The 15,119-nt window shown below is 29.8% G+C and overlaps 1 protein-coding gene across 1 annotated transcript in view; it reads left to right on the top strand.

The window, feature by feature from the left end:
• The window catches only part of lrba (LPS-responsive vesicle trafficking, beach and anchor containing), a 971,728-nt gene extending 965,288 nt beyond the window's left edge, over positions 1-6,440 (top strand). The window contains exons 56-57 of the mRNA XM_061881243.1: positions 19-170; positions 5,687-6,440. Coding sequence (XP_061737227.1) covers positions 19-170; positions 5,687-5,777 — 243 coding nt within the window. The 3' untranslated portion in view covers positions 5,778-6,440. The remainder of the gene's footprint in view (positions 1-18; positions 171-5,686) is intronic.
• Positions 6,441-15,119: the final 8,679 nt, after the last annotated feature.

Here is a 15,119-nt window from a genome sequence, read left to right as displayed (position 1 = left end):
CCAGAGCGTGTTTTGCAGGCCATGCTGCTGAGTCGTGACGGTCAGTACTTGCTGATGGGCGGCGACGGCGGCGTCATCTCGGTGCTGCAGGTGCACGACCTGAAGCAGCTCTTCACCTACCCCCCCTGCGACGCCGGCATACGCTCCATCGCCATGTCACATGACCAAAGGTAAGCGAGCACACATGCTGACTGGGCCGCACATGAATGACCTTTGACCTATATTTGTATTATTTTAAATTAATCTTAGTATATACATTTTAACTTTATGGATGCATTATTTTATGATTACAATAAATATTAATATAAATTATTACAATTGTATTTACGTTTTAATATTTGTATTCATTTAAAAAGTATATTGAATTAATATTAGTATATTGATATAAACATTTTAATTTTATGGATGCATTATTTTATGACTACAATAATTAGTAATATACATTTTTAAAATTGTATTTAAGTTTTAATATTTGTATTATTTTAAGTGTATTTTAAATTAATATTAGTATATTATCACAAACATTTTGATTTCATCGATGCATTATTTTATGATTACAATAAATATTAATATAAATTATTACAATTGTATTTAAGTTGTGGTATTTGTATTAATTTAAAATGTATTTTAAATTAATATTAGTATATTAATATAAACATTTAAATTTTATGGATGCATTATTTTATGATTACAGTAATTAGTAATAACAATCATTAAAATTCGATTTAAGTTTTAATATTCGTATTAATTTAAAATGTATTTTAAATTAATTTTATTTTACAGATGCATTATTTTATGATTACAATAAATATTAATATATATTAGAATTGTATTTAAGTTTAAATATTTGTTTTAATGTAAAAAGTCTTTTAAATTAATATTAGTTTATTGATATAAACATTTTGATTTCATCGATGCATTACTTTATGATTACAATAAATATTAGTATAAATTATTACAATTGTATTTAAGTTTTAATATTTGCATTATCTAAAATGTATTTTAAATTTATATTAGTATGTTAATATAAACATTTTAATTTTATGGATGCCTTATTTTATGATTACTATAAATATGAATATAAATTATTACAATTGTAATATTTGTTTTGATTTAAAATATATTTTAAATTAATTTTAGTATATTAGTACAAACATTTTATTTTATGGATGCATTATTTTATGATTACAATAAATATTATATAAATGATTACAATTGTATTTAAGTTTTAATATTTGCATTATCTAAAATGTATTTTAAATTTATATTAGTATGTTAATATAAACATTTAAATTTTATGGATGCCTTATTTTATGATTACAATAAATATGAATATAAATTATTACAATTGTAATATTTGTTTTAATTTAAAATATATTTTAAATTAATTTTAGTATATTAGTACAAACATTTTATTTTATGGATGCATTATTTTATGATTACAATAAATATTATATAAATGATTACAATTGTATTTAAGTTTTAATATTTGCATTATCTAAAATGTATTTTAAATTTATATTAGTATGTTAATATAAACATTTTAATTTTATGGATGCCTTATTTTATGATTACAATAAATATGAATATAAATTATTACAATTGTAATATTTGTTTTAATTTAAAATATATTTTAAATTAATTTTAGTATATTAGTACAAACATTTTATTTTATGGATGCATTATTTTATGATTACAATAAATATTATATAAATGATTACAATTGTATTTAAGTTTTAATATTTGTGTTAATTTAAAATATATTTTAAGTTAATATAAGTATATTAAGTTAAACATGTTAATTTTATGGATGCATTATTTTATGATTACAATAAATATTAAGATAAATTATTACAATTGTATTTAAGTTTAATATTTGTATGAATTTAAAATGTATTTTAAATTAATATTAATTAGTACATTGATATTAACATGTTATTGTTATGAATACATTATTGTATGATTACAATAAATACTACTATCAATTATTACAATTGTATTCAAGTTGTAATTTGTATTATTTGAACATTTTTTAAATTAGTATTTAAAAAAGTTGTAATATTTGTATGTATTTAAAAATGTATTTTAAATTAATATTAGTATATTAATATGAACATTTTAATTTTATGTATGCATTATTTTATGATTAAAATAAATAATAATATAAATTATAAAAATTGTATTGAAGTAAACATACAATTTAAATAATCATGAATATTTAAAATGTAATATACTTATATATTATTAAAATTGTATGTAAATTGAAACATTTTATTTAAGTTGTATGTTGATATAAACGTTGTAATTTTATGGATGCATTACTTTATGATTAAAATAAATATTAATATAAATTATTACAATTGTATGCAAGTTTTAATAGTTGTATTAATTTAAAATGTGTTCTAAAGGCCTACTGAAAGCCAATACTACCGACCACGCAGTCTGATAGTTTATACATCAATGATGAAATATTAACATTGCAGCACATGCCAATACGGCCGCTTTAGTTTACTAAATTGCAATTTTAAATTTCCCGGGAGTTTCGTCTTGAAAACGTTGTGTAATGATGACGTGTACGCAAGACGTCACGGGTTTTAAGGAAATATGAACGCTGCACACACACACAGCTAAAAGTCGTCTGCTTTAACCGCATAATTACACAGTATTTTGGACATCTGTGTTGCTGAATCTTTTGCAATTTCTTCAATTAATATTGGAGAAGTCAAAGTAGAAAGATGGTGTTGGGAAGCTTTAGCCACACAAACACACGGTGATTCCTTGTTTAAAATTCCCGGAGGTGAAACTTTCCTATGGATCAGAGCGCAGTCAAGCAAACATGGATCCCTACCAAATGTCAACCAGAAGGGTTCGGTGAGAAAATTGTGGTTAAAAAGTCGGTTCTTACTGGAGAAAAGCTGAGCTTGTGCCGTCTATAAAACTGCCGTCGACTTCCCTGAGACATTGGCGTCAAGACACACACCTCTGACTATCAGGTACTATTTAACTCACTAAAACACTAGCAACACAATAGAAAGAAAAGGGATTTCCCAGAATTATCCTAGTAAATGTGTCTAAAAACATCGGAATCCGTCCCAATGCAATCGCGGCTTTTTTTTTTTAATCTTTTTTTTTTCTAGTCCGTCGCTATCAATATCATCAAACACGAATCTTGCATCCTTGCTCAAATTAATGGGGAAATTGTCGTTTTCTCGGTCCGAATAGCACTTTTTGTTGGAGGCTCCCATTAAAAACAATGTGAATATGTGAGGAGCCATCAAACATGTGACGTCATCATCTGCGACAAGGCTTTTCTCTTAGCACCGAAAGTTGCCAACTTTAACGTGGATGCTCTCTACTAAATCCTTCCAGCAAAAATATGGCAATATGGCGAAATGATCAAGTATGACACATAGAATGGAGCTGCTATCCCCGTTTAAATAAGAACATCTCATTTCAGTAGGCCTTTAACTTAATATTAGTATATTAATATGAACATTTTATTTAATGGATGCATTATTTTATGATTACAATAAAAAAAATATATAAATAATTACAAATGTATTTAAGTAAACATACAATTGAAATAATTATAAATATTTCAAATGGAATTTACTTGTGGATCACTTGAAAAATAATGTGTTTTTTTGTTGTTTTTTTACCTTTGATTGAGAATATTTGAACCATTTCCCTTTAAAATCAGTAGTGTTCTTGCTGTCACATTCAATCATAATGCTGGTAAAAAGACCACCTACACACTATCTTGGAGTGGCACAAGATCAATAGTGTTCTTGCATATAACTGTGACAGTACAAAACAAATAGAATATTGAGAGTGGCTGATCACTTAAAAATAAACAATCATGTGCCTTAAGAATCTTTGGTCTCTGATTTTGCAGCCATTTTGGGTCATATTCAAAATCAATAATGTTCTGGAGCAGTATTACAGTACTGTACTGTGAAACTGTACTGCATGGCTGTCAAACTCATTTTTATTAAGGGCCACATCGCAATTATGCTGACCCTTAGGGCAGGAGTAGGGAACCTATGGCTCTAGAGCCAGATGTGGCTATTTTGATGACTGCATCTGGCTCTCGGATAAATCAGAGCTGACATTGCTTAACACGATAAGTAATGAATAATTCCACTGGTAATCACAGTGTTAAAAATAAAGTTCAAATTATAAAACATTCTCATGCATTTTAAACCAACCATCCGTTTTCTATCGCACCTGTTCAAGAAGTCGCATTAATGGTAAGAAGTATTATATTTATTATTGGTTAACTTTAGAATAACAATGTTATTAACCCTTCTATTATGTTGAGGGTCAATTTGACCCATTTCAGTTTTTGTGTTTATCAAAGTACTGGTTATCCTTTCATTTTCTTGCTGAAATTTGGTGACTTTTCCTCATATAGGGTCATGAACTGGTGTGTAAAATCTGGACACTTTGTTGTGTACTGGAATGTCTTGCAGAGTTCGTATACAAAGATGATGTTGCGGGTCATTTTGACCCAGACACATTAAAGTGTGTAAGTAGCCAAAATAAACAAGTCTCTTTGATGTACTTTTTACTTTGATGTACAATTGTTTGTATTTTGATTGCCTCTGAGACCCAGAGCCAGGTGTGATCCTGCCAGTAGCATATGCTTGTCTCAAAGATTAAGCCATGCAAGTGCAAGTGCAAACGAGTTTGACAGTGTAGGAACTTTCTCAAACTTGTCCTTGTCACTGTTCTCATGTCATCTCTTTGACAAACTCACCAAAAATGAGCTCCAGAAGGATGACATCTGAGGAGACAAGGACAAGTGTGAGAAAGTTCCCTCTCTACACACACCTGGCTCTGGGTCTCAGAGACAATCAACATACAAACAATTGGATCTGAACAGCTATTTACCTACATTAAAGCGCCCCGGTCAAAATGCCTCCAACATCATCTTTTTATACAAACTCTGCACAAACATTCCACTACACAACAAAAGTGTCCAGATTTACACACCAGTTCATGACCCTAGATGAGGAAAAGTCACCAGATTTCAGCAAGAAAAAAGGATAACCAGTACTTTGATCAACACAAAAACTGAAATGGGTCAAATTGACCCTTAATATAATACAATTGGAATAAAAAATGTATTGTATGTCACTTTTCTAAATGTTTATATAACCTAAAATAAAACTGTTATTGGTTTAACCTGTTTTCTTGACTGTTTTGAGTGCATTTACACAGTATGGGCCAAAACGACCCGCAACATAATCAATGTCATTTTTCCAATATAATACAAGGGTTAAAAAGAACAAGAGACTTACAAACTAAAAATGTTGGTCTTACTTAAAAACGCACGCATTTAGTTGTATTCAGTCTTAAAAAATATTATATGGCTCTTACGGAAATACATTTTGAAATATTTGGCTTTCATGGCTCTCTCGGCCAAAAAGGTTCCCGACCCCTGCCTTAGGGTAACGGTGAATATACAGTACTGTATTACACTCTACTTGTTACAGTCTACCGAGGATGTCGTAGTGGTTTGTGTTGTGGTTTGTGCAGCCCTTTGAGACACTAGTGATTTAGGACTATATAAGTAAACATTGATTGATTGATTGATACTTATTACAGTAGTGTAAGGAGTAGAGTAGTGTAATAAGTACTATGTAAGTAAAGGGCCTAACAGAGTTTGTGTGGGGCCACACAGGTGCATCATCACAGGCATGGCGTCGGGAAGCATCGTGCTGTTCTACAACGACTTCAACAGGTGGCACCACGAGTACCAGACCAGGTACTGAGCCGAGTACCAGACCGGGTACTGAGCCGAGTACCAGACCGGGTACTGAGCCAAGAACCGGGACGCCTTCTCGCCCGTCTAGCCAGCTGACTGTGGCGCAGTGACGCTCTACTTCCTCTTGGCGGCGCTGCCGAGTCCACGCCGATGAATGTAAACACAAAGGAAGTTTTTGTTTTGTTTTTTGAGACTTATTTTCTAGAAGACAAAGAAGAAAGTTTTCTATCTTTTGGGGGGCGTTTGTGTCTGTGCTTTAAAAAGAAGAACATCTATTTTTAGCTGTGAGAATCTATTTTCTTCTTCTCCTTCTTCTTCCTCTTCTTCTTCACTTAACGATCCAAATATTTGTGTACTAGTCTTTGTAGTTTGTCGAAGAAGAACTTTTCAATGAAGGGATTTCTATATTCGTGTCCAAATATCATCTTCTATATTTAAAAGAGCATTCCTGGTCTCCCCGCATGGCCCCCACTCACATCAGAAAGGTTTAAGGTCACCTGACCACACCGTCGTCTCGGATTGGAGGGAAAACCCGTCGCTTTAGAACATCATGAAGTCTCCAGCAGTCACTGACAAAATGTTTTGGGTTTTTTTCTGCTGGTTTGAAGTGGTTTTTGTTTTTGTTTTGTGAGTGTGTGGAATTCACATTAAATGGAATTTTCTAACCGGATTTTTTTAGGAGGCCTCGTCATTTCTCAGCCACAAAACTTCCAAATAATGATACAAATATTTTTTTTAAAATAGTAACGTGTTATTAAATATATGTATTGTGGTTTTGGGTGATATAATAATTTCCAATAAATGCATGTGAGAATTATCTGACAAAATTGAAGTAAACATTTAGAAGTGAAGTGAATTGTATTTATGTAGCGCTTTTCTCTAGTGACTCAAAGCATAGTCAAACCCGATATCTAAGTTACATTTAACTTAGATATTAGATAACTTTAAAAGAACTTTACTAATGTATGTGTTTTATTGTGTATCTATTCATGCCACCTTTTTAAAAGGTTTTTGCGATTCTTGATGTGACTTTCACCGATAATTTATAGAATATAAATGGATAAAGTTTAACAAACAACTTGGGGTGTAAATTAAATGAATGTGAATGTCATGTTTTTCTTTTGTTTTAAATTCATAATGCATTTATTTGTATGTACTATATTTAATTGTATTGCCACTGTCAAATTTAAGATTGTATGTATATATATATATATATATATATATATATATATATATATATATATATATATATATATATATATATATATATATATATATATATATATATATATATATATATATATATATATATATATATATATATGTGTGTGTGTGTGTGTGTGTTTATATACATGTACAGAGGGGCAAAAAAGTATTTAGTCAGCCAGCGATTGTGCAAGTTCTCCCACTTCAAATGATGACAGAGTTCTGTAATTTTAATCATAGGTACACTTCAACTGTGAGAGACAGAATGTGAAAAAAAATCCAGGAATTCACATTGTTGGAGTTTTAAAGAATTTATTTGTAAATTATGATGAAAAAAAAAAAAAATTTGGTCAACCATTCAAAGCTCTCACTGATGGAAGGAGGTTTTGTCTCCAAATCTCACGATACATGGCCCCATTCATTCTTTCCTTAACACGGATCAATCGTCCTGTCCCCTTAGCAGAAAAACAGCCCCAAAGCATGATGTTTCCACCCCCATGCTTCACAGTAGGTATGGTGTTCTTGGGATGCAACTCAGTATTCTTCTCCCTCCAAACACCACCAGTTGAGTTTATACCAAAATGGATACATGGATGATACAGCAGAGGATTGGGAGAATGTCACGTGGTCAGATGAAACCAAAATAGATCTTATTTTCCACCATAATTTACAAATAAGTTATTTAAAATTCCTACAATGTAAATTCCTGGATTTTTTTTTCCACATTCTGTCTCTCACAGTTGAAGTGTACCTATGATGAAAATTACAGACCTCTGTCATCATTTGAAGTGGGAGAACTTGCACAATCGCTGGCTGACTAAATACTTTTTTGCCCCACTGTATGTATGTATGTATGTATATGTGTATATTTGTATGTATACACACATATATATATATATATATATATATATATATATATATATATATATATATATATATATATATATATATATATATATATATATATATATATATATATATATATATATAAGTACATACCGGTACATATGTGTATATAGATACTTACAAGTATATATATTTATATGTATATATGTATGTATATATATGTGTGTGTATATATACATGTATATATGTATATATTTAAATTTATATACACAAACACACACATACGAATAGTCTTGGGTTCAATCCCGGGCTTGGGATCCCTCTCTGTGGAGTATGCATGTTCTCCCCGTGACTGCGTGGGTTCCCTCCGGGTACACAGACTTCCTCCCACCTCCAATGAAATATTCATGTTATTGTATTGGCACTGTCAAATTTAAGATTTATTTTTTTGTAGCTGACATTTAGAATATATAATGAAATATTATTATTAGTATTACTATATTATAAAGTATGCATGATGGTTTTCTTCCCCTATCCTTTGATTTGTAGAAAGTCATTTGTATTACTCTCAACTTTACTGTAAACACAAACTCAACCGTCTAAGTAATTTACTTACTCAACCTCAATATTACTTAACTAAGTGAAAGTTAACGTTCATACAGAAATGTGTGCATATTCTGACTCATTTCCCGTTTTTTGAAAGTGGGATTAAATACAATGTTTGTTTGACTGAGAAACAATTGCGGTGAGTGTTTGCTGCCCTCGTGTGGCCACAAAAGTTATTACAAGAATGAGATACAAGGTTTGTTTGACTGAGAAACCATTGTGGTTAGTGTTTGCTGCCCTCGTGTGGCCACAAAAGTTATTACAAGAATGGAAAGAACGCTGAAATAGACGAGATGAAATAAGAGAATGAAAGGTGATGGAAATGGAACACCTAAGTCTAATTTCATGACCTGCCATCAATCACACCTCCTAGTGCACGCAGTAGATTTAGGTTTTTTTTTTTTACTGTACAGGATTAAGTCCTGTTAATTTGTTTGCACCCCCCGCCAAAAGGAATAAGCGGTAGTAAATGGATGGATTTGCCATCCATCCATTTCCTACCACTTATTCCCTTTGGTGTCGCGGGGGGGGGGGGGGGGGGGGGCGCTGGTTCCTATCTCAGCTACAATTAGGCGTAAGGCGGGGTACACCCTGGACAAGTCGCCACCTCATATATGTACGTATGTATATACATATGTATATACATATATAAATGGGTTGTACTTGTGTAGCGCTTTTCTACCTTCAAGGTACTCAAAGCGCTTTGACACTACTTCCACATTCACCCATTCACACACACATTCACACACTGATGGAGGGAGCTGCCATGCAAGGCGCTAACCAGCACCCAAGGGTGAAGTGTCTTGCTCAAGGACACAACTGACGTGACGAGGCGGTATTTTGAATATATAGAAAGTCAACCACGGTGAATATTTTTTGTTTGTGAAAATAAATTGGAGATATTTGGAATCTAGAAGTATCTCCGCGAGTGCTTATTAGGAATTTGGTGCGTCATAAACCTCCTCCTCAAGGCTACTCTGCAAACTTTGTTTTTATTTTTTCGAAACTTATTGGAACGACAGAGTAGCCGTAACATACATGCATACATATGTATATACATACAAACATGTATATATATATATATATATATATATATATATATATATATATATATATATATATATATATATATATATATATATATATATATATATATATATATATATATATATATATATATATATATATATATATATATATATATATATACATACATACATATATATGTACATACAAACATATATACATACATTTATACATACATACATACATATGTATATTCATACACACACATATGTATATACATACATAAATATGTATTTAAATACATATGTACATACATACATATATACTTATATACATACATGTATACACATACATGTATATATATGTACATACATATATACATACAAACATGTATATATGTATACATACATACATATATATATGTACATACAAACATATACATACATACATACATACATATGTATATTCGTACGTACAAACATATGTATATACATGCATATGTATATGCATACTTAAATATGCGAAGTGAAGTGAATTATATAGCGCTTTTCTCAAGTGACTCAAAGCGCTTTTTACATAGTGACACCCAATATCTAAGTTACAATTAAACCAGTTTGGGTGGCACTGGGAGCAGGTGGGTAAAGTGTCTTGCCCAAGGACACAACGGCAGTGACTAGGACGGCGGAAGCGGGAATCGAACCTGCAACCCTCAAGTTGCTGGCACGGCCACTCTACCAACCGAGCTATGCCACCCCATGTATTTAAATACATATGTATATACATACATACATATGTTTAAACATGCATACTTTCATACATATATACGTACATACATATATACACATACATACATACATATATGTACATACATATATACATACATATATACGTACGTACAAATGTACATAGGTATATACGAATATATGTATATATAGATATACATATACACGTACATACATATGCATATACATACATACATTGTTGTGTTTGTGGGTTTGTTTATGTGTTTTAGATCGGATGCTAAGTTGAAGTAAAACTGAGTAGAGGATCATCAGTCTAAAAGCGAAGTGTCTCTTTAAGAGAGGCGTGTAGCTTTTAGCCCAGCTGATGGTCGTCAGGACAATTAAATGGCGTCGCAGTTTGTACTCACGTTAAAGCCGGTGTGCAGCCACTTGGTAAGTTCTCGTTTGCCTTGTTTTCTGTTGTACACTGTCACCATGCTCGTCTGTGTTGTGTTCGCTGCTTTTTAAACTCCAATATAGCGCTCTTGTAGAGCCGGGCGCTTAGATAAATGTTTGTTTATCGCGGCACCTGTCTTAGCGTAAGTATCGCTACTTCCTGGTTTGCCGTGGGGCATTTTGGGAGTTGTAGTCATTTACTAAAATGCACTTTACAGAGGCTTGTAAATAGTAAATATAATGTTTGATAGATGAAACGTGCCCATGAATTATATACCTTTATTTGAATTGTATTGTATATGATCAACTGCAGTCCATACATACAATGGTTGATATTTATTATAGATATTTATTATTAAGGGCATTGATTTTGGTACGAAAATGATGCACTGCATTCCTCCTTTCAGATTCATTACCTAACTATCTGATTGACTAAAACTAACTAACCAACTAAGAACCAGCCACCAAATAATAACAACTACTGCTGCTTTACTCCTGCTTGGAAAATAAATAACCGAAAAATATACAAACATATGTATATACATACATATGTATATACATAAATGCATACATACATGGAATTACATTCTTACATATGTATTTACATACATAAATATGTATAAACATAGATACAAATGTATATACATACATATATTCATACATACATATATACATATATACATTCACACTTATATACATACATACATACATACATACATACACACATACATACATATAAACATACATATATGTACATACATACATGCAGACGTATATATGTTCATAATATACACATACATACATACATACATACATATGTATATATAGACATACATATGTACATACATACATACGTGCATATATGTAAATACATGCATACATACAAACAAACATATGTATATACATACATACATACATACATATGGATATACATACATACATACATACATATGTATACACATACATACATACACACATACATACATACCTGCATACCCACATATGTATATGAATACATACATATGTATATGCATATATACATATGTATATGCATACATACATACATACATACATATGTATACACATACATCCATACACACATACATATGTATATACATACATGTGTATGTATACACTATAGGTACATATTTATATACATACACACATCTGATATACACACATATGTATGCACCTATGTATATACATACTTACATACATATGTATATACATACATACATACACACATACATACATACATATGTGTATGCATACATACATATCTGTATGCATACATACATATGTGTATGCATACATACATATGTATATGCATACATAATTACATGCATACATACATATGTATATACATACATATGTACATACATATGTATATACATACATACATATGGATATACATACATATGTATACACATACATACATACGCACATACATATGTATATACATACCTACATATGTATGTATACACTATATGTACATACTTGCATACATACACACATCTGATATACACACATATGTATGCACTTATGTATATACATACTTATATACATATGTATATACATATGTATATGCATACATATGTATATACATACATACATACATATGTATACACATTCATACATATGTATGTATACTCTATATGTACATACTTACATACACACATCTGATATTTACACATGTATGCACTTATGAATATAAAAACTTACATACATATGTATATACATACATACATATGTATATACATACATAAATACATATGTATATGCATACATACATCTGTATACGCATACATACATATGTATATACATACATACATACATATATTTATATACAAACATACATACTTATATGTATATACATCTACATGTATATCCAAAAATACATACAGACATACATACATGCATACATACATATGTATATAGATACATACATACATATGAACATACATATATACGTACATACATACACAAATACATACATACAGACGTACATATGTTCATAGTATACACATACATACATATGTATATATAGACATACATATATATGTACATATATATGTAAATACAAACATTCATATGTATATACATACATACATATGTATATACGTACATATGTATATACATACATACATACATACATACATATGGATATACATACATACATACATACATACATACATACATACATACATACATACATACATACATACTAATCTTGACATCTACAAAAGATTAGTCACATGTAATGTTTTAAATGTAGGTGTAAAAATAATGTATTTGTATATTTATTTTGTATTTTATTTCATTCTCTTGTTTGCATGGCTCAAAATAAACCATTCATTCATTCATTCATTCATTCATTCATTCATTCATATATACACATACATATGTATATACATACATACATACATACAAACAAACATATGTATGTACATACATACATACATACATACATACATACATATGTATATACATACATATGTATGTATACACTGTAGGTACATACATACACACATCTGATATAAACATATAAGTATGCACTTATGTATATACATACATACATACATACAGATGTATGTATATATACATACATCCATACATATGTATGTATATATACATACATACATACATACATACATATGGATTTACCTACATACATACATACACACATACATATGTATATACATACATACATATGAATGTATACACTATACGTACATACTTACATACATACACATATATGTATGCACTTATGTATATATATACTTACATACATATGTATATACATACATACATACATACATATGTATATACATACATACATACATACATACATACATACATATGTATATACATACATATATACATATGTATATACATTCATACATATGTATGTATACACTATATGTACATACTTACATACACACATCTGATATTTACACATGTATGCACTTATGAATATAAATACTTATATACATACATATGTATATGCATACATACATATGTATAAACATACACACAGACAGACATACATAAGTATATACATACATACATATATGTATATACAAACATACATACGTATATGTATATACATCTACATGTATATACAAAAATACATTGAGACATACATACATACATACATATGTATATAGATGCATACATATATACATACATACATATGCAAATACATACATATGTTTATACATACATACATGGGGCGGTTTAGCTCGGTTGGTAGAGTGGCCTTACCAGCAACTTGAGGGTTGCAGGTTCGATTCCCTCTTCCGCCATCCTAGTCACTGCCGTTGTGTCCTTGGGCAAGACACTTTACCCACCTGCTTCCAGTGCCACCCACACTGGTTTGACTGTAACTTAGATATTGGGTGTCACTATGTAAAGCGCTTTGAGTCACTAGAGAAAAAGTGCTATATAAATATCATTCACTTCACATACATATATACATACATATGTATGTATGTATGTATGTACATACACATGTATGTACATATGTACATATGTATGTATTATGTACATACACATGTATGTACATATGTACATACATTTATACATACATATGTATATACATACATAAATATATACATACATACATACACATGTATATACATACATACACATGTATATACATACGTATATACATAAATACATGCATACCTACGTACGTACGTACGCACATACATACGTAAATATGTATATACATGTATACATACATACTTACATAAAATATATATATTTACATACATACATATGTATAGACATACATATATAATATATATATACATACATACATATAATGTATGTGCATACATATGTATATGCATATATACATATGTATATACATACATACATACATATACACATACATATGTATATACATACATACATACAAACAAACATATGTATGTACATACATACATACATACATATGTATATACATATGTGTATATGTATGCATACATACATATACAATATATACATGTATATACATATGTGTATATGTATGCATACATACATATACAATATATACATACATACATATGTATATTATATATACTTACATATAATGTATATATACATAGATACATACATAAATATAATATATATACATACATATGTATATACATACATACATACATATGTATATAGATACATACATTCATATGATGTATGTACATATATGTATATACATACATACATATGTATATACAAACTAACATTCATACATATACACATACATACATAAAATGTATGTATAAACATACATATATATTATATGTATGAACATACCTACATAAAATGTATGTACATACATATGCATATACATACATAAATACATACATACATATACACATACATATAATGTATGTACATATGTATACAAATACACATGTTTGTACATACATGCATACATACATATACACATACATACATACAAATGTATGTACATACATACA

This window comes from Nerophis ophidion, linkage group LG20 (assembly GCF_033978795.1).
Source record: "Nerophis ophidion isolate RoL-2023_Sa linkage group LG20, RoL_Noph_v1.0, whole genome shotgun sequence".
Classification (NCBI taxonomy): domain Eukaryota; kingdom Metazoa; phylum Chordata; class Actinopteri; order Syngnathiformes; family Syngnathidae; genus Nerophis; species Nerophis ophidion.
The sequence above is the reverse complement of the archived record's forward strand: the minus strand, read 5'-3'. Positions and strand labels throughout refer to the sequence as shown.